This window comes from Eucalyptus grandis, chromosome 2, assembly GCF_016545825.1.
Source record: "Eucalyptus grandis isolate ANBG69807.140 chromosome 2, ASM1654582v1, whole genome shotgun sequence".
NCBI classification, from domain to species: domain Eukaryota; kingdom Viridiplantae; phylum Streptophyta; class Magnoliopsida; order Myrtales; family Myrtaceae; genus Eucalyptus; species Eucalyptus grandis.
Window position 1 is genome coordinate 4,456,115 of NC_052613.1, and position 27,029 is coordinate 4,483,143.

Below are 27,029 nucleotides of genomic sequence, written 5' to 3' on the forward strand. Positions count from 1 at the left end.
GTTTTAGTAATTCTGGGAGCACAATTTGCATCGGCATATTCTTACTTTTGCATCAACCCATGTCGTTGTTCAAAATGACATGACTTTCCATCAACGAGCAAAACACTTAGCTCGCGACGTACGGGTCGAGCGTAAGCCACCATCTTGCTCTCCTCTTTACATCTCGTGTCTCGCCTTGCCTCGTGTTCCGGCCAACATCGTCGGCCATTCCACGGGGACGGGCCGGGCTTGGGCCAAGAGGCCTCGAATTGGGCCAAGCGGGGGCCCAGGACGGCCATGCCCAAGCCCACTCCAACGGGCGGCAAAGATCGTTCCAAACCGTGAAAAGCGTGTGTGTGGCTTTCACGGCGTTTTTCTCTCCTGGGCCCGCCCGATAAAAAGGATCCGCCAATCTCGCCCATAAAAAAAATTCAGGTGCTGCTGCTTCTTCTTCTTCTTCTTCTTCTTCTTTCTTCTTCCCCAAATTCAAAGTTTCAAAATGTCAGAGCAGTAAGTTCAGAAGCCTCCCAGTCGCTGCGGCTCTCTTGTCTTCACTCGCTCGTCGTCCCCGAATAAGGAACTTCCTCTCACTTCAGGTTTGTCCGAAGCCAGAATTTCTGGGTTATCCTCAAAATCGCAACTTGGGTTCGTTTGGCGCTTTTCTTGTTCGAGCGTTTCCGGCAATGCGCGTCGTCGTCGTTCTGGGTGGGCCGTTCGGCGTCGCGTTAGGGCTTTCCTAGGTCGGGAGCTTGGAATTCTGAGCTCACGCTTTGCTTTTTTCTTTAGTGTTTGTTGGCCGTGGCGGCGAATGAATTTCGATCGTTGTTGATTTTCTTCGTGTCCATTAAAGAAGTTCTTCTTGCGTTGCGCGTGAAATGGCAGGTGGGTTTCTGAATGTGATTGAATTGGTCGACGGAAATGTCCCTCCTCAGTAGATTCTTCTACAAAAGACCCCCGGATGGGTTGCTCGAATTTGTCGACCGGGTTTATGGTAACATCTCTCATTGCCTAACTTTAGTTCTCAATGCGTGAGGCTATTTGAATTACTAAATGTCTGTGCAGTTTTCGATTCCTGCTTTTCAACGGAGGTATTGCCGGAGGAAATGTACCAAGTCTATCTGCATGAGATCTTGGGTGAGTTACATGAAGAGTTCCCAGACTCGGCATTTCTCGCGTTCAATTTCCGCGAAGGTGAGAAACGCAGCCAATTTGCCGAAATCCTGTGCGACTGTGACATCACCGTCATGGATTATCCACGCCAGTATGAGGGTTGTCCCCTCTTACCTTTGTCATTGGTTCAACATTTTCTTCGTGTCTGCGAGAGCTGGCTTTTGGTCGGGAATCAGCAGAACATCGTTCTGCTGCACTGCGAGAGAGGAGGCTGGCCACTCTTGGCATTCCTATTGGCAGCTTTCTTGATTTTTAGAAAATTGTACAGCGGAGAACGGAAGACACTCGACATTGTTCACCGAGAGGCTCCTAAAGGATTTTTGCAGCTCCTCTCGCCATTGAATCCACTGCCATCTCAGCTTCGGTACCTTCAGTATATTGCAAGGAGGAATATGTCTCCTGAGTGGCCTCCTCCAGAGCGAGCACTTTCTTTGGATTGTATAATTGTGAGAGCCATTCCTAGCTTTGATTCGCAGAACGGTTGCAGGCCACTTATCCGTATATTCGGCAGGAATCTCCTCAGTCGAGGGGGCCTTTCGACACAGATGCTTTTTTCCATGTCCAAGACAAAAAAGGCTCTTCGACATTATCGACAGGCAAGATTTCTTCTGTCTTCATTTTTCAATTCCCTATTCAATTGTCTTGGAAGTAAAACACTTTCCATTAATCATTTTCTTGTGTACCAACCCATATGATTACATCCTATGGAAATCTTCACTGCATGTGTTTCCTGAAATTAAACAGGGAAATATCTTAACATATATGTCGTCCATAATCGGTTTGTTTTTAGAGACAGATATAGAAGATTTATCTGAAGAATAGCTAGTTTAGCGAGCTAAGTCCCCTTTTATCTTTCTTACCCACGTCTTTAAATGAGGAAAAATGTCCTTAGAGTGTCTGCAAGGGGTTTTTGACAAGGAGACTGGGTGCTAATGGATGACCTATTGCAGGGGGACTGTGATGTCATTAAAATCGACATTCAATGTCTGGTTCAAGGAGATGTTGTTCTAGAGTGCGTTCACTTGGACTTGGACTCAGAAAGGGAAGTTATGATGTTCCGGATAATGTTCAATACTGCATTCATCAGATCAAACATACTGATGCTGAACTCTGAGAACTTGGACATTCTTTGGGATTCAAAGGAGCGGTATCCAAAAGGATTTCGTGCAGAGGTGAGTATTTCTATGAGCAACTCTTTGCTAGAACGGTAAAAGTAAAGTGTAGTGTTAGAGGAGGCTAAAGAATAAGATTTTCTATGACCAGACAAATTGCTGCTTTCCCTTTAGTAGATTGATTTGTTATAGTATTGTGCCTATGTTCTTTTGATAATCTCTCCAACCTTTGAATTGACTTTTCACATCAGGTATTGTTTGGGGATGTTGAGAGTGTCTCTCCACCGAGAGCTCCGATCACTGTTTTAAATGGAGAGGAAAAAGGCGGATTGCCTTTAGAAGCTTTCTCCAGGGTTCAGGAACTTTTCAATGGTGTTGAATGGGTCGACAACAGTGATGATGCTGCACTTTGGTTGCTTAAACAACTTTCAGTCTTGACTGATGTGAAAGAACTGTCTAGGTTACAAAACAAAGCAAATTTGTACACTTCACCCGCTGATTCCGAGGATGAAAATAATACTTCCAGTGCAGCAGATAGTTCAGATGAAGCATTCGAATTTTTCCCAAAGCGGTCAACAGATTCAAGAAATTCTGGGATGGAAACAAATTTTGATAACAATAATGTGTTTGATGCCAAATTTACTTCAGAACCCATGGATCAAGAATCAGATACAGTGGACCTGGACCCTCCACCTATTGATCAGCAATCATGTCTTGCAGACAGAACAGCTCAAACTCACTCGCTGGAGTTAACGTCATCTATGCCACCTTCTGCCTCTGATTGTCTACCCCAACCACCAGTATTGCTAGCAAAACTGCCGCCACCACCGCCACCGCCCCCTCCTCCTCTTGTACAATCTTCCCATCAACCTCCAGCTCCCCCTTTGCTTCCCTCTGGCAATGCCTCTAAGGTGCCACCTCCGCCGCCGCCACCTCCTCCACCTCTTTTGCCAACTTTTCGTCCACCACCACCACCACCTCCCCCTTTACCATTTTTCAACAACTTAGCTAAAGGGCCACATACCCTACCCCCACCACCACCCCCACCTCCCCCAGCTCCAACATCTAAACTCCCTTCACCAGGTCCTCCACCTCCCCCACCACCTCCACCATTTGCATCAAGATCAAGTCAACTATCTGTGATGGCGCCGCCTCCACCTCCGCCGCTGCCACCTCCACCATTCCAATCTGCTTCATCTAAAGGATCTCCCCTTCCTCCTCCTCCACCTCCTCCTCCTCCTCCGCCTCCCTCCTTCACATCATTCCCAAGTCAATCATCCCTGCTTAATCCAATGCAATCACCACCGTTGCCACCGCCGCCTCCTCCACCTCCAACCTTTAGTTCTAAAGGTCCTCCTCTCACTTCACCAACTTCCTCGCAGTCCTCTGCACATAGCCAAACATATTTAGGGCTGTCACCTTCATTTCCAGACTCTGGAACTTTTAAGTTGCAGCGACCACCGCCACCACCACCTCCTCCACCTCCTCCAGCATTATCGAATTTAATGTCTGCCACAAGAGGTGCTGTTCCTGGAGAATCCCCTTCACCTTCCACAGCACATATTAGTCCCACGGTAAACCTTCCCAAGCCACCTCCACCGCCGCCGCCACCTCCTTCAGGCCTTGGACGGCCAGGTTTATCCCCATCACCAGCAGCTCCAAAGCCTCCTGGTGCACCTCCTCCACCGCCGCCACCACCTCCTTCAGGCCTTGGACGGCCAGGTTTATCCCCATCACCAGCAGCTCCAAAGCCTCCTGGTGCACCTCCTCCACCACCGCCACCACCTCCTTCAGGCCCTGGACGGCCATGTTTATCCCCATCACCAGCAGCTCCAAAGCCTCCTGGCGCACCTCCTCCACCGCCACCACCAGCTCCTTCAGGTCCTGGACGGCCAGGTCAGTCCACATCACCACTGGCGCGAAATCCTCCCCCTGCACCACCTCCACCGCCAGCTCCTAAGCCTCCCGGTGCACCACCTCCACCGCCGGCTCCAAAGCCTCCTGGTCCACCTCCATTTCCAGGAGCTAAGGGGACAAATGTAGCACCACCACCTCTGCCATCTAGTGGAAGGGGAAGAACTCTAGGGTCAATTAATCAAGGGAGGGGTCGATCTGCTGGTGGGACTTCTATCCCACCTAAAAAATCCTCTTTAAAACCTCTGCATTGGGTAAAAGTAACTCGTGCAATGCAAGGAAGTTTATGGGCTGATTCTCCGAAGCAGGAAGATCAATCAAGGTTTGTTGATACTCCATATAGGAGATATTGCTATATTGTCACCATCTAAGCTTCTTTTAGATGTTACCACTACTTTCTGCACTTCATGTTATTTGAGAAGTAGTAAAGTTTATTAATAATAGGCTTCCTATCACAATTAATACTTGACAGGGCCCCTGAAATAGACATATCAGAACTTGAGAGTCTCTTCTCAGCAGCTACTTCAGATGGAAGTGGGAACAGAGCTGGTGCCCGGCGTTCTAACATCAATAAACCTGAGAAAGTGCAATTGGTGAGATATACACTTTCTTTTCTACTTGTATTTTACTTTTCTTAGCCATAGTCCTTGGAACAGAAGCTGTAAGTGATTTGTGATGGTAGCAGTAGCTGGTAGGATATTAATAATGCTACAAGCATGTTATCTGGGTAAAGTATTAGTCTGGGAATCAGATGAGGTATTCTTACCAAATAAGTGAATTTTGAAGAACCTCAAGAAGCAGTAAAACCATTTCATTTGAAATAGCCTGGAGAAATTGTCTTCTGGATTATCTTTCTCATCAGACTAAAAGAAAGCCACTTATTTTTATGTCTTTTTTAATTGTTTTTCTTATATGGTAAGGAAATCATTGGTGCCTTCCATATATTATCAGTGGTAATATATTTATCAAGGATCAGATGGCAATGTTTTTCTGTTTTTCAAATTTTTTGTGTCAAGAATAATTAGTTTTTCTTCCAAATGCAGGTTGACTTGCGTAGAGCATATAATTGTGAAATAATGCTTTCAAAGATAAAAATTCCTCTGCCGGATATGATGGTAAGTTGTCTTTATTCCAGTTGCATATCTATTAAATTTTTCCTGTTTTAATTTGTTCTGCAAACAAGTTGTTATTGCTTCTCAAATACTAAGAAGAATCTGGATGTCCCATTGGGTTTGACTTGCTGCAGCCACTGAACTTTAATGCTTCTTTTATACTTTTTTCTTTTTGCTCTCTTTTTGTCATGCGGTTCAATTCTGTGGCCTTTGTTCAAATTTAAAGAGGATGGGGTACAGTATATTTCCCCCTAACTGCACTGTGATGAGGATGTGGCTTTGTTTTGGATTGTTTAATTCAAGTAGACTACGGAAATCACTGGGCATGAATCCACGTTATCAGACAATTGCAATGAAAGTAATTATGCTTTCAAGTTAGTTTATGGGTCTACTTAACTAAGATAGTGCACATTAATGCTACCTTTTTGTACTATATTAGCTACATAGATCAAATAGGTTCTAGGCCAGGGAGTTGGGATCTTGTTGTCTTTTGCAGTTTTGCCAAAGCATGGGCAATCTTTGAAAAATATACCTCTTTTCATGTGAAAGTGAGATAAGAAGGTTTCGAGAGCAATTTACTAATTTCCTATCTTCTGGATGCTTCAATTACTGCATGTTGTTTCCGAACTAAACTCCTTTGCTCTATACTATATGATTATATCATCTTCTTTATTTACTGTTTAATTTGTTATCATAATGAAGTTCAAGAAACATGTTAGGTTTTTTCCACCCCTTAGTTTGACACGACTGAATATTCACTGATATCTACATATTTTGATTCCCAAGAATTGATGTGATTTATGGTTACTAGTTGGTGCATGACCATCTCTACCAAGAAATTGAGCTATTAGGAAATTGATCTGCTAATATATATCAGACTATTATTTAGCATTAGTTAACTGGATGGGTATAGGCATTGTATCATGGCCGTGAGCTCTCTTTGTCCAGTGCTATGCATAGTACTAACTTTCCCATTAGGCTATTTGAAGAGTTTGTGGGAAAAAATGTGTTTTCCCTAGAGACCGCAACAATTTCTTGCTGATACCTGCATTAATCTCGGACTTTTTATTACATTGTTGAGGATAATATATATCTATTTATTTGCACCGAAAGTGGCGAAAAAAGTGACTTTACTGATGGTGGACTGAAACATATCATCTTCTTTAGGATGGTAGGACAATTGTGTTGGTTGATTAAAGGAGTTCCCGCAATTTAAAATTTTAGGGGTTTGTTAACGTAATCCTACTAGATTCAATTTTGGTCGAATTATATTTAGCTAAGCTTTTGATAGATTAAGTGTGATAAATAATCACTTTTATGCAGTATAATATAGAGAAGAAGGGAAATTTCTGTTAATCATGTAACATCCATTCATGATTATTTTTAAGCCTGCATGGAGATGCAAACAAGCATGTTTACCCTTCTGCATCACACACTGTCCTATAAAAAATAAAAAATGCGGACAGCAAGAGCCGGTATCATTTCCACCGTTTTTATGGCTCATGATTCGTATTGTCCTATTATCTACCTTCATCTATTTCAAAGGCGATTGTCTTTGAAAAGTTGACTCATATGTGTTGGTCCCAGTAATCAGTACCATTTTTTCCCAGAATGCAGTTCTGGCTTTGGATTCTTCAGCTTTGGACATTGATCAGGTTGAAAATCTCATCAAATTCTGTCCCACCAAGGAAGAAATGGAGACTTTGAAGGTATGTATTTTCTCTCTCTATCTTCTTCTCTCTCACACACATATGCACACACATGCACCCCCTTACATGCATTCACATATGTGCCTGTGTGCAGCAATCACAAATCAAGTTGTTCTCATGCTATCTCCTTGCTTGGCATGCTCTTTCTGTATATCTCCTTTCTTGTGAAGAGTGCTTCCCTGCTTGAAATGTCATTGATGGTATAAGGAATTGTCTGAATTTTTACTACTTGTACCTAGCTGGCAGTACATATTTTCTTCTATCTTTTTTCTTCTGTTGATAAGATTCTTCAATAACAAGATGTAATAGGTCCCTGGATCAATAGCCTGGAAGCTTTTCTGGAGAACATTGATACAGTAAAATGTTCCTGTTTTTGTTTCTTTGGACTAGTAAAGTGAAAAAATCTATAGGTAAATTCTTTTAGCTTGTGCACAAGAGTGGTGTCATCAACAGGTAAGAGTTGTGTATTATGTGCTGATGCCTGCAAGTGCAACTTTTATCTGAACGACAGTCATATGAAAGGTTTCTTTAGAAATGGAACGGAAATTTTTTTGGCTATGTTAAATATCAGAGGGGACAGTAGGTTACTGTACCTGCCAAATCCTATTATTCTGATTTCATCTATCCTCAGATGCTATTACAACAGCGCACTCTCTTTCTTTGGAAATCTATCTAGAAAGTCAAGGTTCCTTGAAGTTTTCTTCTTTTTTTTCGTTTTGGAGGGAGCTTGGGAACGTATTATTGCTTCAGATCATCTTTAAAACAGAGGAAAAATTCTGGTTAACCAATAGATCTGTTTGTGCAAGATTGAAGAGGAGGATGTGAATCACCTATGTTTATGCTGGCATAGAAAGATTTGGACTACAGTTTTTGCAATTTTAGGAGTAAATTGGGTGACTTCAGGCATGGTGCAACACGAAATTTGGGCTTGGGGAGGGATTATCTGCTCGTGTGTTGGAAGGAAGCAAATTACTACATTGATTCCTCTCCTTGTTTTTTGGCCCATCTGGGGAGAGAGGAACAAGAGGGCATTTCAAGGAGTTGGATCCTCTGGGGATTCTTTTAGGGATAGTTGGTTTTACAGTCTTCACTTTTGTTATAGCAGGAGAGTTCAATCTGATACATTTTGTTTGTTGGAAATGCTAGAAATGATAGTCCTTTGTGCATAATTGTATAAATGGGTAGCTTACATCTGAGGCTGTATAGGGGCAGTACCTTCTTGGAACCTTCTTAGTTAAATTTTATTTGTAATTTAAAAAAAAAAAAATAGCGCCATTGATATAAAGGCGTCTTGCATCTTCTGAGTGTCCTTTGCCAATTATCCTTGGACTGATCACACAAGATTATTTTTGGAGCTTTCCTTTGAAATCATCTACCTAAGGTACTGTCTTCTGCTGATTAGATTTGAAATAATGACTCTTCTAGAGAAGGAAAGAATTGAGATGTTTCTTGGGTTGAAGTAAAGTGATGTTCCTACTCAGTGCTGGTGAGTGGTACCCTGATGGCATCTGTACAAGATCCTTGATGCATTCAGTGCAATGTACAGTAGCTCGGCATTGTCCTTTTTGATAACGCCAATATATCTTATTGTGTGTTTGGTAGTAAACTTCTATTTCCTGTTAAAAGTTTATAATTGTTGAAATTGTATTTTCTAGTCGGCTGTTATGCCTTTCTTTTACTAAAGCACTCTGCATTGCTCCTCCTTTTCCAGAATTATGCTGGTGACAAGGGATCGCTAGGGAGGTGTGAACAGGTTTCTTTCGAACCACATGTCGAAAAGCTATATTCTCTTCAGTAGTTCAATTTTGATTGATGAAATTGGCTGTTGATGTTTCAGTTTTTCTTGGAACTGATGAAGGTTCCCCGCATAGAATCCAAGTTACGAGTGTTTGCTTTCAGAATTACCTTTTCAAGTCAGGTGTGTGTCCCATGCTTTAACTGTCCATGTTAATTTCTAGTTCCCTCTCCTATTATTCTGAAAGATATCAGTGTTTACATGCTTTTTCTGCTTCTAGGTGAATGACCTAAGGGCTAACCTCAGTACTATTAATGATGCAGCTCAAGAGGTACCATCTATATCAAGCATTATTCATTGCAATGAAAAACTGAATACGCTTAGCATCCACTCTTATATGTCAACATAGGTGAAAGAGTCTGTCAAACTACGTCAGATAATGCAAACCATTCTCACTCTGGGCAATGCGTTGAACCAAGGAACAGCACGAGGTGACATTCCTTACTTTTTGACATATTTAATTACTGCATGTCATGGTTGACTTATATTGGTTCTCATACCACAGGTTCTGCTATTGGCTTCAAATTGGACAGCCTCCTTAAATTGTCTGATACTCGTGCGAGAAACAACAAGATGACTTTGATGCATTACCTATGCAAGGTAAAATATTGTGAACTTTTGCCAAGGTTTCTAGATATTAACAGACTAGGTGGCTGTTACACATTCTAACCACTGGGAGGAAATTGGACATGATTAAGACTGATATGAAAGTAGGTACCCTTTGTACGTTGAATTCTAGTGTTGGAGGAGCGTTGATGAGTCCCTTTTGCTATTGTGTACATGCAAAGCTTCATGAGTGAGGAAAGAAATGTGCAAGGCAAGAAGTAAATGACTGCCGCTTAAAACAGTATTGGGACAAAAAGAAAATTACATCAAAGTAAATCTTTGTAATCTTCTGATGAAAAAATAATTCGATCAGAAAATAAATCTCTGCTCTCTCTCTCTCTCTTTCTGCTTATTGGTCAATCATTACGTGGTACAATAAGTATGGAGATTGATTTGCTAATGTATTATATGATGTTTGCATTCAAATATGCAAACTTATCAGACCTCGTAGCACATTGCAATGAATGTCATAATTATTTCTTCGTGCAATGGCTTGAATTGCAAACGGTTGTCCAAATACTTTAGATTCAGTTAGTAAATAGTAGTTGTGGGGGGACTCCCACTGACAAGCTGTCTGCTATAAGGAATGGGCCGTCATTGATAAAGAAAGATGGACGTGAGTTTTATGAGATGTGAAACTGGAGAAATGTCTTTCTTGATCTCACCTGCAAGAGATAAGTTGTCTTAATCTTATTGAAGATTGGATGCCAATTGAAATCATTATCGGCGTCCTTATGCACATGAGTAGAGGCCCGAGGGAACAAACTGTTGTGGATACTTCCATTTTCCAATTAGCCTATTTTCCAATGTTATATTGTGCAACTGGATGATCTTCATTTATTAGATCTTAACAAGAGCTCCGAATGAAATGGTTGGTTACTATTTTTTATTTAATTTAACCGCACTTTACATATATTTTTTTTTTATGACCCATTTTGTATACAGTCTTTATGTCACTACTTGTTTAATGCTTACATCACCAATCTTCTGAACTTCTTTGTCTTCAATATAAAAGATTTGACAATGCTATTGAATCAAAGTTTTTTTGGTTAGGATTATCTGGAGTATAATCATTGATGGAACTATTCTTATAGTATTAAGAATCAATAAATTATCCTTGAAAGTTTCCAGCTCTGTCATTGGTTAATTTTGATTTTCCAGCTCTTTACTTATCCTTCAGTTGGTTCGTTTCTTGAGCATGTATTCATATGTCAGTCTGATGTGAATGTGAATTCTATGAACTTCCTCTTTTCTTCTCCAGCTTCTTGCTGAAAAATTGCCGGAATTGCTGGATTTTGGCAAGGATCTTGTCCATTTAGAAGCTGCTTCTAAGGTATAAAGATACTACTTTGGATTTGCTCCTGCCTATTATCCCTTGTTACTAACCCTACTTTACCTCATGTACTTATGTTCTTGCCTTTTCAATCTACTTCTTAACTGTATGGCCAGATCCAATTGAAATCTTTGGCGGAAGAAATGCAAGCTGTGAGCAAAGGTCTTGAAAAGGTCGAGCAAGAACTTGCTGCTTCTGAAAATGATGGTGCCATCTCTACTGGCTTCCAAAGAGTGAGTACTGCTTTGTAACTTTTTAACTCGTAAATGGATTCACTCCAATACCTTCTTTTCCCTTTGCAGATGATTGGACTATCTCAAATTGTTATTTGCCTTTTAACCTCTTCCTTTGTTTTTCCTCATCATGAGATTTTTGTCCATGTCCTACTTTTAACACTACTGTGCAAGTATTCAAAGAAACTGTTGAGATACTTGTGTGAGTTATGTTAAACAAGTCCCACATCGGAGAATTGGTGTGGTGTAATAGTCAATATATCCAAGTTGGCCCCTTACTCATTGGCTTAAGCTTTTGAGTGAGGTGGGTCCAACCTGGGTATGTTAATGGGCTTGGACTAAGGCTCCTTGGTGATCTCCTTGAGTGAAGCTATTGGGCTTCTGCCGTGCCCTTCCAACAGAAACGAGCATTGAAAAGATAGTGATGAAAAGGATGAATTATTTAGAGCTGCTAAGTGATGATGTAGTTTTCTGAATAAATGGGGAATGTCTACTTTGGTCGACCAAGTACAGTGACTGACATCACTGTTGGGCTCATGCTGGTCTTGACAGAATTATTGCAGGCTGTATTGGCATTTCTCCAATTCTTAGCTTCAGTGAGATCAAATTTTTTGGTTCAATTATTATGAGGAAGGATGGTAATACTGTCACCAATGAGTTTGTTTTTCTTCAAGCCTTTTTCGCTCAAGTTCTGGAATTTCAAGAGGTCCTCTTTTGTTCTGTGGTTTTGTCTGTCTGTATGCCAATCTGCCAATCTTAAATAGCTCCACTGGTTTAGTTCCTGTAATCACCTTTTAATTATTTGCATTGTATGTACGAGTCAGACAGAATGAACGGATCCCTGGCCTTTTTTTCCTTTTTACAAACCCATGGGATGTTTCTTGTTTCAGGTGTTGAAGAGTTTTCTTGACACTGCTGAAGCTGGAGTGAGGTCACTCATTTCTTTGTACTCTGAAGTGGTGAGTTCTCCTTGGGGGTTTGACTGAACTTCAACATATGATATCTCTGTTTTTACATGAATCCACTATCTTGCAGGGCCGCAATGCCGATTCTCTGTGTCAATATTTTGGAGAGGATCCAGCTCGCTGTCCCTTTGAACAAGGTACGATTTATTTTTACTCTGTACTTGTCGACATATTCAATTCATCATGGCCTGGTCAAATTACTTCTTTGACCATTTACTTGCTTGTATACGTTACCTGACATCCTGGTGAGACTACATGTATCACTTGCTATGAGTAATTTCATTTTTCATCAATCATGTTGGTGTAAATATATTTCTTTGTAGTCATATTAGCACTGTCACTTCAAGATCCATCATTCATCAAATTCCATTTGCAAGAAGTTAAATTGTCTGTTGGTCAATTAACTAGTGTTCCCTATCTGGGGTGTTCCATGCCAACTGACTCTTTCCTCCATTCTGTGTATGATATTAGTGAGTTTTTTCTCTGCTTCTGTTTGCAGTGACTCAAATATTGGCCGTCTTTGTGAAGATGTTCAATAAATCACGCGAGGAAAATGAAAGGCAGGCTGATGCGGAGAAAAAGAAACAAGAGAAAGAAGCTATGAAAGAAAAGACTGCTGCTAATACGACTGCGAGAAGATGAAGGGCTTGTCCGAACCAAAAGAAGCAGTATTGCAAGTGTCTCCAAACAACCTCCTGATTTGACATGGCATATGAAACTATGAAGCACATGCAAAAGGTGGATTCAGGGTATAACTCAGTTATTGCATGCCCAAGATGATCGGGCTTTATTGAACAATCAATTTTGATTGTCTGGTACGTCCCGGGGGCTCCACTGCTGCGTCGAGGCAAACTTCTACAGATGTAAATGACTTTAAGAGGCAGAAAACTTTTACAAAAATGTACTTTACTTAGGCGGGATGCGGCATTTTAACCCTGCTATCATGTCCGCTTTTCATCTTTAGTATGATGCTAACTGGGCATCATGCTGAAGGTCCTGTATAGCTCGTCGAATTTCAATTTTGTAGGCAATGAATTTGACTGGCAATACGCGATATTAATGCTGCGCCAGAGGCAGAAGCAAGAAATCCATTTTGAATTCCCAAAACAAATGCAAATAATTGCAGTTATTCTGATATTTTGAGTTTCTCGTGCGCATTCTATCAGTATTTGCATACTAGCGTTTGCCGAAGGAGGGAATCACGTCAATGGTCTCTGAGAGCTTTACCCACTTTCATAATTTTATTTCTGAAGGTTGAAGGTCGTCCTCAAGTCTTAGGAAATGATTGCTGTTTACACTAGTGGACCCTTATGTCCAACAGGCCAATCATGGTAATCTTCTAATCGTGATGCATTAGACTGTCGGCAGTACAATTGTCATTTGCGTTCTTCAAATCTATGATGCAATTTTTCCCTTGTAAAAGCTGCCGTTTGGGCTAATCATGTATGGCTCTCCTCACTTGTCCTTTTGATAACACGGGAAAAACAGAGCTTCTTCATCAATTGAACGGCATTACCAGCTTTTGTTGTGGTCCGTATCCAATCAACTAGGACAAAATTTTCCAGATAAATTTCCCTTCCCAAAGCTAGTGCTCACAGTAATTTACCTTAATGGGGAAAAAAATAGAACAGCCAAAAGAAAACGGACAGATCGAAACACATTGAGTAAACAATAAACCAAGGCGTTTTATATGTTTCATATGTTTCATACACCCATTTCCGTAAGTGTCGAGCACGATTTTCGAGACTTAAAATCCGTTGGAAAATAAGAAGGTAGTCCTTTTGTCCTAGCTTAAAAAATTTAATGTGAATAAGCCTGTATATTTTCATGCGATCCCCGTGATTTCCAACATTTGTTAAACTCTGTTTTTGATTAAACGAACCAATTTACGTAAAAAAAAAAAAACATACCCTTTTTCGAGTATTTGCATGCTGCCGTAATAAATCTATTTCCTTCTCTGAGACCAAATGAACCAACTCCTTTTATTGAAATTTTGACAATTTGTTCAGCTTCCCGAAAACTTCCGACTTGATATTTTCTTCTATTGGAGGAATAGAAAAAGGCAGGTAAATTACTCATTCGTAGTCCACACCAAACATAACAAGGAAATTAAAGCTATCTCAGTTCCCGGTACCAACTCCTGATGAAATGAGAACAAAGTTGACACTTTATTACAAGATATCATCCTTATAATGGTTCTCGAGTACATAATAAGAAAGTCATCGACTTCAAATACACCAGAGTACTGTGTTTAACTTCAAACATCAGAACAAAGACTACAAGATGAAGACGCGCTTGTGAGATAGAGAGAGTGGGATGATGGCATGTTTCACTAGCAATGCAATCCTCATTCTACGGTGACCATGTCAGCTCATAAGAGAGGCTTCTGAGTCCCGAGCGTGTAGGAAGACTCATCATAAGCTTTCCGAGCTATAGGAGGAGCCCTCACCAGCAGATGAGCTGTCCTGCTGAAGACGCTTCATCTCCTCGTAAGCCCATTCAAGGCCAGGGCAGTAATGCAGCGGTGGATTGAATCTGCAATCATTTATGTCATCAGGCAAGAAGGCTCCATTCTCTATCAAGTATTTGACTGCTTCCCGTTTTCTTTCTTTGGCCGCACTATGGAGAGGTGTCCCTGGGTCAAACATTGAATCAAATATCAGTGAACCACGTAGGATGCAAGAGCAATTAAATGCAAAGTTATGAATCCCTCAGTTTCCCAAGAAGTATTTATTTCAATAAAGAGAAGGGTTTTAACCAAAGCCCATGAGTGAGGAAGGCTTTTGTTGTCGTTATGAAGAGATATTTTGTCGAGAGTTATGTTAACAAGCGCCTTATAAAACTAGATAAGCATACTTGACAGAGAGGGTTTCAATTTCCAAAGCACTAATTATACACATCAGAAGAAAGTCAAAAACTAGAAAGTTGCAATCTTCCCTTGTTTGATTACTTTCAAAAGTTCCCTATGTTCAAGCAAGAAAGAAAGTGCATCAAGGATACACTCATTAACCAAATTCTTTTGCCAAAAGAACAAACATCAACAAGGTACATTAAGGTTTATTCTGCCTTCCATTAAGAAGATCAGAAATTAAGTAGGTTCAGGGTAAGCGTGGGAACATAGGAGAAGGCACTCACAGCCACAGGCTCCTTTTGTTCTAGCTTCAATATTTGCACCTCGCTCGAGCAGTTCATCCATGACTTCCACGTGGCCACCCTCAGCAGCAAGGTGGAGTGGCGTTACCCCTTTTGATTTGGGGCCCCCAGCAGCCACATTCACATCCATTCCTTCATCAAGAAGGCGCCTTACCTGTTCCCCAAAAAAAAGCTTAATCAAACTTCTTTCATGAAAAAAAGAATTCAATTAGATAAGAAAAATACCCCCAAAACTGTCAGACAGGACATTGCATTAGGAAAAGACAAACAAAACACAATTCAATTTCATTGACAAATTTCTCGAAAATGGGGACGAAGTGAAAATCAAAGGACAAGTATGGAAATAAAAAATATGATATATGTGAAAAACGAAATCATGCACTGCAAAAGACAAGCAGTTCCAGCATTGCATAAATTGTTGTCAACAAGTTGCTCTAATTGAAAACAACACAATGAGTACAACGTCCCTGCATTTGTGAATCGAGCATCATAGGCTTTAAAATTAATCACTACTAAGTTCAATCTGCTTATTTGTAATAGCCATGTATTATACTGCATATTGTTGCAATGCTACTCATCTTCAAGGGACAGCTCTATACTTGTGAAGAGAACAGTTTGTTCTAAGTTTATATTGAATATCTTACTCCAGGACCATGCAGAAAGGAATTAAGAAAAATCAGATTAGCTCTCTAATTGCTGAAACTAACTGCACCAACCTTAGTAATCCCCACAGCCTTACATAAGCAGACATTCAATCATCTTCTTTTTTGTCCACTTTACTTGTATGAAGCATCACTACTCAAAATTATGAACATTGCCAGAAAGAAAGGGGAATAAGTCCGCTAATCAAACATGTCCAGAAGGGACTAAGCTCACTAACCAATATTCGGACAGTGTAAGACAAGCCAGGGGACATTTGCAACATTTCGGCAGTAGGGGTCATCCACAGCAAAACCCTCATCAAAAATCACTAGTCAAGGTCTCAGAATCTTCATTGTTTACATAAGAAATAGGCAGGCAGAACACAAGTCTTTGGGTAGATTCAGCAGGAACCAATCATGCATGAACTTTCAGATACCCAGCTGTACCTCACCAAGTTCAACACTTGATATGGGGTACAGCTAACTTGATCTATATTATGTGAAAACCTTGTCAAAAGTTGCATTTATTATAATCATATTTTTAAACTACCAGGACAAGGGCAATAAATTCCCAATATTCTTCAAGTTGTGTTGCATAGACATCAGCAAAAGTCTTTAATAACCAATGTTTTATTCTTTCCTTTAGCTAATTGCTTCCCCATAGACGAAAAACAACTCGACTAAAACCATTTATAGATAAAAGCATCTCCCAACATAAATTTTCCCTCTTTTCCCTCACTAGTATAGTACAGACAAAGAGGCGAGCAAGAAGCATGTTTTCCCAAAGAAAACGCTCACGCTAGACTCCTTTACACTACAATCCGATAGCCTTTCGTCTTATGATATATTGTAGCATGATCTTCTAACGGGAACAAAAACAAAATAACCAAACACAATCGGTATAAACACCCAAAACAACAGGAACAGCATTAAAAAGGTTATCAGGTCACCGACCTGCCTGAGGTCGCCTTTCCGAGCACCGATGTGGAGCAGGGTCCAACCCCTGTCATCCCCATCGACCCTGCTCCTGAACGAGCGCCTCCTCGTCAGCGACGGGTTCCTCCGAATCGAAGCCACCTCCCCTTGAGGCATGATCCTCCAGACACTTAACCGCCGAAACAGGTTTTACCAAGCACCGGTATTATCAATCACCACGGAACCCCAGAGCAAAAGACTCAATTTTGCTCCGCCAAGCGCGAGCAAATACCAGAAAGCTCCCGGCGGCAGAAAGCAAGACGCTTCAAAAAAAAAAAAAAAAACACAAAGAGGAAGGAGAAGGGAGGCGGCGAGCGAATTTAGCGGGAGAGGGAGTGATGGGCGACGCAGTAGGGGGCGAACGGATTCAAGCCGGGTCCGAACACGCGGAGGCTCACATAGATCGCGATAGAGAGGACGCGACGGGAGGGCGGTGATATGTACATCATTCGATGCAGAGACCGCCGGAACCCTAGGTGCCTGATTCGAGGAGGAAGAGAGAGATCAGCGTCGAACGCGAACGAAGCCTGGTGCGATTGGGAGGGGAATCGGGGAGGACGCGATCGGAGGAAAAGAGGAAGACGACGACGGCGGCGGCGGAAGGAGATGTCGCCGACGCTGCTGCCGTGACCAGACCAAACCCTAGACGACGGACTCGATTTCGCCCCCACGACAGAAAGAGAGAGAGAGAAGAGAGATTTCTGTTTGTTCACGCGGCGGGGTTGCCTCCTGCCAGGATTAAAAAAAAAAAAAAAAAAGGGACGCAAAACGGAGACGATATTTCCTGTCGGTTAACAGACGATTTTATTTCTTGCTCAAAAAAAAAAAAAAAAAAAACAGACGCTTTTATTTTTTGACCCAAAAAAAAAAAAAAAAAAACAAACGCTTTAATTTTTCCTCTCCACTTATTTTTATAAATAGAAAATCTCTAATGAACTAAACTGAAAAACAGTTTGAATGCTTAGTTTGTTTTGCACGAAATCATTAATTTCGGATTCGCTTTTCCTTGAGATAATTTGGTTATATTATTTAAATAATATTGTCATTATCAATAACAATTCATGTTAAATATTTTTATGAATAATATGCACAATCATTTTTAAAAAAAATATGATATGAATCATTTATTTTTTACGAAACAAATGTATTTAATCATTGCAGCATATTTCAAATATACACATCTTTTTTTTTTATTTTTTGAACGGATACACATCTTAGGATATGGTTTTTTATTCAATACCAACTGCACTTGATGGTGTTAGACATCTTTTTTTTTTTTTTTAATGGGGATGGCTGAAAAGTGATCACTCTTCTTTTTCAACCGGAAATGTAACCTCATAAACTTCACCTTTCGTTGTCTCTGATAATATATTTCTTTGGTTTAGTGAAAAAGGAGGTACAATTCAAACTTGAAAATTTCCTTAAATCCAATCGACTATTACTAGATTCTCATGCGCAATAGTTATAAAATAAAGCAGCATATTATGCTTTGCTCAACAAAAAAAAAAGCAGCATATTATGCACACTTTTGCATTTTGTTATTTACTAAAACACTAAACAACAGGATAATCATTAGAATAGAGTTTGATTGCGATTAATTTAATTATGGCTTTCCCAAAATATCTTCTTACGCAAATTTTGCAAAAAGCAAAAAGGAGGCATAAGTGCCACTGTAAATTATGAATTCATTCTAATCAAAGACAATAGTAATGGATATTCCTCCTAAGATTTTATTAACGATTGATTCATGGGCATTTGCTAATCAAATACTTTCGAAAAATTGATGGTTTTTAATGCATTACATCTTTTGTGATGTGTGTATTCACTATTATAATAATAATTGCACTAGTCCTAGTTAAGGATGAGTGCAAGGAAAATTCAAAATAATGACCTTAAGTGTTTTTATTTTCTTAAATAAGGACTTGAAATGAACATTATTTTAAATAAATAACCAAAGTGCTATTATTTTATCAAATAAGAGTCTAAAGTAAACTTTATTTCAAATAAAAGCCTGAACTCATCAAATGTCAAGAGCAATTTCATCTTTTTTAACTTTTAAAATTTTTATTTCTTTAAAAAAATTTGAAACCCTTAAAAAAAGACCCGTCGCCCCATAGATTGAATGCCAGCGAGGTCATTGATACCTAAGAAAGGGTCAACGACCCTAGCAAACTAAAGGCGAAGGTTATGCCCTTAATAGAGACAGGAGGAGGCAGAAACCCTCTCCCAGATTTAGGGAAGGGTTGCCGCCCTCACCCAAATCGACTAAGGGTCGCTAGTTGTTGTGCAGGCTCGGTGGCCCTTGCTTTAGCACCTTATTTGTGATTTCTCTTTCTCTCTTTATTTATTTATTATTATTTAATTTCTAATTTATAATATAATCCAATTTAATTTAAATTGTATATGGACGAAAATACTTCTAATCGGCCGGAAGTTTTTGTCGGTTGGCAAGATTAAGTCATTATTGAAAATTATCATAATCACTCCAAGTCCTTATTTAAAAATTGGTACGGGCACTTGTTGCTCTTATTTAAAATAATGTTTTTTTATTTGAGAGAAAAAGAGGGTATCGTGGGCTTTTATTTAAAATTTTTCCAATGAGGGCAGTGACTGCTCTTGTTTTTTTTTTATTTTGTCGATCGTTTAATATAAAAAGAGGACATCGGGGCTAAAACAAAGTGATCAGGGAAGAAAACTCGTTGCCCCGGTTCTCTTCCCCATCTATCTCCAAGAACTCCGACGTCTGTTCATCTTCTTCTACTCAGCGAGCGCGCAAGCTGCTCTGCTGCTCGGCCCAGTACATTGCGGAATCGCCCTGAAGGTTGAAGGAAGCGGTTCTCGTTTCGCTTCCCCAGGTTGTCCGATATACGTTTCTTCAGCCCAGAATCTTTATATATGCACGTACTTTTCTTGACGATGTAGCGCTTGCACGCTGCGCATAAAAAGCTATCAATTCATGGCCTTCCATTGCGATCTTGGTTCTTCGACCCTCCCCTTTCGCGCAATTCGCAAACCCAATTTGAATAAACCCAAAAACTCGTCTTTAATCCCCACTCGCCCTCCAATTCGTTGCCGGATTCGTGCCCCGGAAAATGGGAACGAGGGGCACCATCCTGAGGACGAAACGAAGAGACCCCAGTTCAATTTCCTGTCGATCCCTGCGACTCTGACCATCATCTACGCCTCCCTCCCTCAGCCCGCCGCGGCGGCTACCAAGGTTTCGGAGAAGAAGAGGTCAGCCAAGAAAGCCCCCGAAGCGTTGACCCCGGAGCAGCTGAAATCTTGGTCCAAAGGGCTTCCTTTAGTTACTGATAGAATTCCCTATACTGACATTGTAGAACTAAAGAAACAGGGCAAGCTTAAGCATGTCATAAAGCCACCCGGGATTAGTTTAAGGCAAAGGGTAGAGCCTGTTCTGGTAGTTTTGGAGGATTCTAGAGTGTTGAGGACTGTGTTGCCTTCTATAGATGGGAATAGGAAATTTTGGGATATGTGGGATCAGTTGAGTATTGATTCTGCTTGTGTTAATGCGTACACACCTCCGGTTAAGAAGCCGGATGTGCCTGCACCGTATTTGGGGTTCATGTGGAGTGTGCCGGGATTTATGTTGAAGCTGATGCAGCCCAAGAAGGAGTCGAAGCGGGCGATGGAGTTGAGGCAGATGAGGGAGGAATTCAAGAGGCAGAAGAAGGAGGAGTTGGCTCGGATGAGGGAGGAGAGAGAGATGATCGAGAAGGCAATGAAAAAGCAGAAGAGAGAGGAGGAGAGGCAAAGTAAGAAGGAGATTAGGAAGAGGAAGTATGAGGAGTCTTTGCGCGAAGCTAGGAAGAATTATCGGCAGATGGCAATTGTGTGGGCGGATTTGGCAGGGGACACAAATGTAGCAACCGCACTCGGTCTGGTGTTTTTCGTGATCTTCTATCGAACCGTGGTGTTAAGCTATAGGAGGCAAAAAAAGGATTATGAGGACAGATTGAAGATTGAGAAGGCGGAGGCAGAGGAGAGGAAGAAAATGAGGGAGTTGGAGAGAGAATTGGAAGGAATAGAGGGTGATGATGAGGAGATTGAGGGAGGAGAAGGAGGAGAACAGAATCCTTATATGAAGATGGCAATGCAGTTCATGAAGTCAGGTGCCAGAGTTCGGAGGGCGCATAATAAAAGACTCCCCCAGTATCTCGAGAGAGGCGTGGATGTAAAGTTTACTGATGTTGCAGGTCTTGGGAAGATAAGGCTTGAGCTTGAGGAGATTGTTAAGTTTTTCACACATGGTGAGATGTATCGGAGAAGAGGAGTGAAAATACCAGGTTTGTTTCTCAGAGATCTCCAATGACACAGCATTGTTAGTAACTAGTAGGGGCAGGTGTATCGATGTCTTACTACTTGCAAACTTTTGCTTAGTTCATGTTAATGTGATATGCATCATGTAAAAGATGTCGATACATTGGTTGTGTTGGCTTACTAATGGCATTATCATTTCTACCCTTTCATTCTCCCGGTTTGTCTCTCATGACTTTTTCCCTTTTTTTTCCACTCAGTTAATTTGTTCTTCTCAATCATTGTCTTCTTTTAATAACTAGGTGGTATACTTCTTTGTGGTCCCCCTGGTGTTGGGAAGACTTTGCTAGCCAAAGCTGTGGCTGGTGAGGCTGGCGTAAACTTCTTCTCCATTTCCGCTTCTCAATTCGTGGAGATATATGTTGGTGTTGGTGCTTCTCGTGTCCGTGCCCTTTACCAGGAAGCGAGAGAAAATGTAACTTTCATCTATAGCTGTTCCGCTACACTTTTTGTCCATGGTGCTTTTCTGTTAATTACTCATCTTATCTGCCCATTTGTTGCTTGTTTCATTTTATCATCATAACTCATTTGTGTTTTGGCTGATCTTTACTTCTTTAAAGCAGAGTATGATTATACTTCATTTCAGGATACCATGATCTTCATATCTTGATATTTGGTTCAGTCTCTTCTGTGAGCTGTTAGTTTTGTTGCTGATTAGGCAGAGTAGTTTAAAACGTTGATCTTTGTAGGCTCCATCTGTTGTCTTCATTGATGAGCTGGATGCTGTCGGAAGGGAACGTGGATTGATCAAGGGATCTGGCGGACAAGAACGTGATGCTACTCTAAATCAGGTCAGTTGTGATATTGAGTTATGCCGCTGTTGCAAAACATCCATGAATCTCTAGATATAACAAGTCCTATCTGAGAATTAATGCTTGTTGCTGTTTACCATGTATGCGCTTCAGCTCCTTGTATGCTTAGATGGGTTTGAAGGAAGAGGGGAAGTTATTACAATTGCCTCTACAAATAGGCCCGACATACTTGATCCTGCACTAGTGAGACCTGGAAGGTTCGATCGGAAGATCTATATCCCAAAACCTGGCTTGATAGGTCGTGTGGAAATTCTTAAGGTGATTATTTACACCTGGCAACTTTGTTGAATGAAGACGAGTTATTATTAACTTTTGTGTCATCTGAAGTCCTTTTCTTTTCGACTCTTTATCTCATCGGCTAATACTAATTTTTGGACCATTGAATGATCTCAATGTAGGTCCATGCTCGGAAAAAGGCGATGGCTGAGGATGTGGACTATCTTGCTGTTGCTAGCATGACCGACGGAATGGTCGGTGCAGAGCTTGCTAACATTGTGGAGGTTGCTGCTATAAATATGATGCGTGATGGAAGAACTGAGGTAATGCTTCAATTGGAGTGAAACTTTTCTTATATTGTCTTGATTGTGGTTTTAGCTCCCTTGTGGAATGAATAGTGAAAATTATTACGAATAAAAACTATCTGATGAATCACCTTTCTGAGCAAGAGGAATGGATGTCAAGACAGCATTGAAGATCAGAATGCAAACTCCATTTAGATATTCAACAAGTTCCAGAAGCCGTTAATCAGTGGAGAGTGCTTTGGGGGAATTTCTTTTGGGCAAAATGATCGAACCCATTGAAATTGTTGAGTAGTTTGAGTTCATTTGAGGCTAAAAAATGAGACAGCCCTATGATGATAGTGCTTTTTTTGTGAGAGATGAAGTCATCATCTAAGCCCAAAAAGGTTCTGCATCTGATTGATAATTATTAAAACAGCTTGAAGTTATTCTGCTTGTTCTTCTTGGATGAAGGATAGAAATTGTCACTTAGTACTTATTTGATAATACTTAGCTTAGCTTAATGGAACATTGACATGGATACAGAAATAACTTCCTTCATTGGTACTAGCAAGAGTTCATGTTCTTTCAGAATCTCTTATTGTATCCAAAAAACAGAAGTTGCTTATCTCTTAGTCACTGCCCATGCCTATTTTTTCCTTGGCCTACCCATAACTTCCTTGTGCCTTCTCTGGGGAAAAATCTAGAATTGTTGAATGTGCATCTTGTCAATGTTTTGGTCAAAGAACTCTTCTGATATTGGTTTCCTGATAATTTCTGAACTCCATATTGGCACTTTAGTCTTGATCACTGAGGAAATTAAGATTACTCACTCAGCAAACTATTTTAGATGAAGTTGTGTAACATTTTCTTTTCCAAGTTCGATGTGTGAGTGGGCATATAGTTTCTCTTGTTATTAATGCTAGATGGTGCTTTCTGCCCTGATGCTAGAAATTGCTGCTTCTGTGCTAGTTTTCTGGATTCTTTCATTGATATGTTGTATGGGATTATTTTTGCTTTCAAGCAGATCACTACTGATGACTTGCTACAAGCTGCACAAATTGAAGAAAGAGGGATGTTAGACAGGAAAGAGAGGAGCCCTGAGACATGGAAGCAAGTGGCTATTAATGAAGCAGCTATGGCTGTCGTGGCAGTCAACTTCCCTGATCTAAGAAATATCGAGTTTGTATGGTTCTTTAGCACCTTTCTTCTCCATTAATATCTGTGCGGATCCCTGAGCAATTTAAACTTGTCCTGTCTTTATTTCACTTGTCACTGGTGTTATATTATTTTTTTCCCGTCTCCCTTGTGTGTTTGATATCCCAATTCCGACTTTATAACCGGAGCCTTTTCTTGGTGTCATGTCCACTGCATGTGACAATGGCAACAGAACAGAAAATGGCCTTTTGAAACACAATTTTCTCCTTGCAGGCCAAATAGAAAGCCAGTTGAAATTTGGAATTTCGCTGCCCTTTGTTAAGAATTATCTTGACCTTCCTTTCAAATTATGTAGTTCTATGCGATGCGATAGTGGACACTGCTGTATTGTGCTTGAGTCACTGCATAGGACTTTAGAAAACTTATTTGAGCAAGAGTCCCAGACTCCCAAGCTAATAGGAGAAGTGTATTTGTGTGCATAAGGTATGTGGAGTACTAAATGGGTCTGGACATTGGGATTTACACTAAGTTATAGTGTCTTATTAAAAAGTGGTTTCTAGGTGATTATCCTCCTGTTATCTGTATGTTGCTGTACATATCGAACCAATTTTATGTTTTTAGCCGTGCTACCTTTGTTTTTTCTTCAAAATTGAGTTGGATATGATTTCTGTGGAGCTTCTCTTGTCCATTCATTCACTGCTTTGCCATATATCTATTGTGAAGTTGGGAAAGGTTATATAACACTTTATCGTTCTGAGCAGGTCACTATCGCTCCTAGAGCTGGTAGGGAATTGGGTTATGTGAGGATGAAAATGGATCATATGAAGTTTAAAGAAGGAATGCTGAGGTATGAATTTTTTTAGTTCCAAGTTCTGACTTGGTGCTTTTATGAATTGTTATAACAGCATTGAAGCTTATCTAGCTTAGAAGTCATTGTGATTTTAAAATGTGAACTGTGGAGTACGTGCATGTTTTTAATCCAATTCTGTTCCAATTATCATGCAGTCGGCAGTCACTTCTAGATCATATCACCGTTCAACTAGCTCCACGTGCTGCCGATGAACTTTGGTATGGCGAGGGTCAGGTAGAAAAGATTCTGTGCTATATGACTTATAGTTTAATAATGTATCATGCTAAAACCATCTCCATCTGTGCAAATTTTTTTGTTCATCTAATAATCAACTACTATTTTAAAGCTGGGAAGTGCATCCGCTTTCCATGATTAAGTATGTTATCTGTGGGGTTCATTGTTTTGCTTGCAGCAAGTGGAAGTGACGATAGAAACTTCTATGATCTCCTTGTATAAATCATTTGAAATATATTTCTGTTTGAATTTTGAATTTTGTTATTTTGTCAGAAAAAGAAATAACCTAAGCAATTGAAAATAACTGAAAAATGCAATGGAAGTTGCAAATAGAGTGCAGCGCATCAAAAGCTAGAAAGTTACGACTGTAATTGCTCTGCACCTTGAATTGGCTCTGAAAATATAAATGGGCTAGTCCTTTGTTGACGTTTGCTGCATGTATAAAATCAGTTGACATTTGCTGCATGTATGGTGCTGGTGTACTAATTCTTTGTGAGTCATATATTTCTGTGTTGTAGCCTTTATCTCCATTGAGCTATCTCAGCCGATTAATTGATAAGCTTCTCAATTAAATTATCCAGTTGAGCACCATATGGGCAGAAACCGCGGATAATGCTAGGTCAGCAGCAAGGACTTATGTTCTTGGTGGTCTCTCTGAGAAACATTATGGAGTCACCAATTTGTGGGTTGCAGATCATATTAACGTAAGTGCAGCTATTTTATTCTTTACAGTTTAGTTGATAATTTGGGTATCACGATTTTTGGGCTGCAGACTGTATGAGTGCATGCAATGAGTATCGTATTGGACATCACACAACCTTATAGAGTAGATACACCAGGCAAAATCATGTAGCCAATTTTTTTTCTTTTAACTTATGGGAGTTTGCTACATGATGTTTGAAATCTGTGCGTGGTTTGAAAACTCCTGTTAGAGAGATTCAACTTTTTGTGCTTTGAATTATGGAGTTACATCTTAAATATAGCCAAAGACTACATTTTAGTGGAACTCTTCCTTTTGAAACATCCCTCAGCCTGTTCCCTTTGTGTGCTACCTGTTTCTATAATATGACTTCTGAGAGTAACTACTGGTCCAAGTAGATTAAGTCAGATAAGTCATCTAGTCCATGTTACAATTCTTGCTGTTTGCCCATCGATGTGCATATGATAAGCAAATTATGAAATTTCAGGAAATTGATCTGGAGGCTCTACGGATTGTGAATGAATGTTACAATCGTGCAAAGGAGGTAACATACCGTCTTTGATGAAATGTTCTGTTTATCACTTTGCTCTGTCCTTATCCTGTTAACAATTTCTCTGCGTTATCAGATCCTTCAGCTGAACCGGAAGCTTATGGATGCTGTGGTTGACGAACTGGTTCGGAAGAAAAGCTTAACAAAACAAGAGTTTTTCCAACTAGTCGAGCTGCATGGCTCGCTCAAACCAATGCCACCTAGCATACTCGACATCAGGGCTGCTAAACGAGAGAAGTTTCAGGAGATGATGATGATGAATCAGAAGGAAGCTGTCGTGGGAAAGCATGTGTGAGCAACATGGCGTGGTTTTTTTGTTGATACTGAACCATTCGCATCCCCAAAGGAATCGCTCTCCAGACACCATAGTGGGCTCGACCATAGCGCGGAATAGTCAAATCAGTCACCACAGCCATCACCATCGACTAACGAATTGGAAGTACCGCTTCGGCTCATTGGCAGGTTTTAATACTGAGTCCACTTCCATTGCCATTTGAACGAACTGATGGGGGAACGTTTTGAGCTTCTCCGGCGTAGGCCAATTTGTCTGTCGTGCAGCTTGGGAAGAACAAAACGGCATACTCCTTTATCTCGTCGTCCATCCTTTTCCTCCGTAGGGTTTTGTAGTCGGCGACATGGAAATGCCTCTCTCGAATTCGCTGTGTTCTCTCTATCAGCTAATTGTAATGGAATGGCATGATGACAGGAACAAGTTTTGGCGATCACGTTTCTGTTCCTCCATTCTTTGATGAATAAGATAGATTGATACCTACTTCAAACTGGTGAAGATTTATGCAGTCCCAGCGCGCATCTCTATTTCCCTCCATGGCCTCTTTAGTCTATATAATGCAACAAAAACCGACCACCAGGCGCTCCCGCAACCGTGCCTCTCTTTGGCAGCAGCTCGTGTCCGGCCCAGCCACCTGCATGCCAAGCGTGGCGCCTCGCTTCGGCTTCAGATAGGCTCGCACCCCTTGAGGCGGAGGGAGCCGCTGATGAGGCCCTTGATGTGGAGCGATGCACAATCACTAGCACCGCAGCGTACATTCCTCCGGCGTGGCTGCGTCGCCACAATCTCCGTCTCGACTAATGCCGGATCGCCGACGGAGTTCATCTAGATCGATAGCAGTGGTTTAACGCTAGTGCATCTTAGGATTTTCACCGCACTTGGTCATGGTGGAGGCCGGCCCGGGCCC

General features: G+C 40.8%; 3 protein-coding genes across 6 annotated transcripts; 2 read left to right on the plus strand and 1 right to left on the minus strand.

The window, feature by feature from the left end:
- The first annotated feature begins 422 nt into the window (after positions 1 to 422).
- On the plus strand, positions 423 to 13,065 carry LOC104443288 (formin-like protein 14). Of its 4 annotated transcripts, XM_039306066.1 has the most exons (18): positions 423 to 575; positions 862 to 970; positions 1,042 to 1,745; positions 2,100 to 2,321; positions 2,513 to 4,497; positions 4,648 to 4,768; positions 5,219 to 5,290; positions 6,898 to 6,996; positions 8,708 to 8,749; positions 8,834 to 8,914; positions 9,012 to 9,062; positions 9,141 to 9,222; positions 9,297 to 9,391; positions 10,659 to 10,730; positions 10,847 to 10,963; positions 11,854 to 11,922; positions 11,999 to 12,065; positions 12,428 to 13,065. In XM_039306066.1, the coding sequence occupies exons 2-18, from the start codon at positions 898 to 900 to the stop codon at positions 12,568 to 12,570; spliced, it is 4,095 nt and encodes a 1,364-aa protein (XP_039162000.1). In that variant the 5' UTR covers positions 423 to 575; positions 862 to 897; the 3' UTR covers positions 12,571 to 13,065. The 4 variants fall into 4 exon arrangements, 1 of the variants encoding a protein (XP_039162000.1); XR_005548097.1 differs by lacking the exons at positions 10,659 to 10,730; positions 10,847 to 10,963; positions 11,854 to 11,922; positions 11,999 to 12,065; positions 12,428 to 13,065 and having other exon boundaries at positions 9,055 to 9,062; positions 9,297 to 9,348; XR_005548098.1 differs by lacking the exons at positions 8,834 to 8,914; positions 9,012 to 9,062; positions 9,141 to 9,222; ... (4 more) ...; positions 11,999 to 12,065; positions 12,428 to 13,065 and adding an exon at positions 8,399 to 8,536 and having other exon boundaries at positions 8,708 to 8,737.
- A 993-nt stretch (positions 13,066 to 14,058) lies between these two features.
- On the minus strand, positions 14,059 to 17,437 carry LOC104442339 (phytochrome-interacting ankyrin-repeat protein 2). The gene is made up of 3 exons (XM_010055737.3): positions 16,677 to 17,437; positions 15,064 to 15,235; positions 14,059 to 14,563 (listed from the first exon to the last, which is right to left on the minus strand). Exons 1-3 carry the CDS (start codon positions 16,812 to 16,814, stop codon positions 14,343 to 14,345), a joined length of 531 nt encoding a protein of 176 aa, XP_010054039.1. The 5' UTR covers positions 16,815 to 17,437; the 3' UTR covers positions 14,059 to 14,342.
- Positions 17,438 to 19,390: 1,953 nt separating this feature from the next.
- Positions 19,391 to 26,620, plus strand: LOC104442338 (probable inactive ATP-dependent zinc metalloprotease FTSHI 2, chloroplastic). Its single transcript, XM_010055735.3, has 11 exons — positions 19,391 to 21,001; positions 21,275 to 21,447; positions 21,722 to 21,823; positions 21,938 to 22,102; positions 22,243 to 22,383; positions 23,369 to 23,527; positions 24,261 to 24,346; positions 24,505 to 24,583; positions 25,165 to 25,287; positions 25,771 to 25,827; positions 25,910 to 26,620. Exons 1-11 carry the CDS (start codon positions 19,654 to 19,656, stop codon positions 26,126 to 26,128), a joined length of 2,652 nt encoding a protein of 883 aa, XP_010054037.2. The 5' UTR covers positions 19,391 to 19,653; the 3' UTR covers positions 26,129 to 26,620.
- Positions 26,621 to 27,029: the final 409 nt, after the last annotated feature.

Coding starts and splice junctions, on each gene's coding strand:
- LOC104443288 (XM_039306066.1), top strand. CDS start 898: ATGTCCCTCCTCAGTAGATTCTTCTACAAAAGACCCCCGGATGGGTTG. Junction 9,392..10,658: donor TGATGCATTACCTATGCAAG/GTAAAATATTGT, acceptor TTTCTTCTCCAG/CTTCTTGCTGAAAAATTGCC. Junction 10,964..11,853: donor TCTCTACTGGCTTCCAAAGA/GTGAGTACTGCT, acceptor TTCTTGTTTCAG/GTGTTGAAGAGTTTTCTTGA.
- LOC104442338 (XM_010055735.3), top strand. CDS start 19,654: ATGGCCTTCCATTGCGATCTTGGTTCTTCGACCCTCCCCTTTCGCGCA. Junction 23,528..24,260: donor ATCTAAGAAATATCGAGTTT/GTATGGTTCTTT, acceptor CGTTCTGAGCAG/GTCACTATCGCTCCTAGAGC. Junction 24,347..24,504: donor TTTAAAGAAGGAATGCTGAG/GTATGAATTTTT, acceptor ATTATCATGCAG/TCGGCAGTCACTTCTAGATC.
- LOC104442339 (XM_010055737.3), bottom strand. CDS start 16,814: ATGCCTCAAGGGGAGGTGGCTTCGATTCGGAGGAACCCGTCGCTGACG. Junction 15,236..16,676: donor GGAAAGGCGACCTCAGGCAG/GTCGGTGACCTG, acceptor TTTGGGGAACAG/GTAAGGCGCCTTCTTGATGA. Junction 14,564..15,063: donor AACAAAAGGAGCCTGTGGCT/GTGAGTGCCTTC, acceptor TGTTTGACCCAG/GGACACCTCTCCATAGTGCG.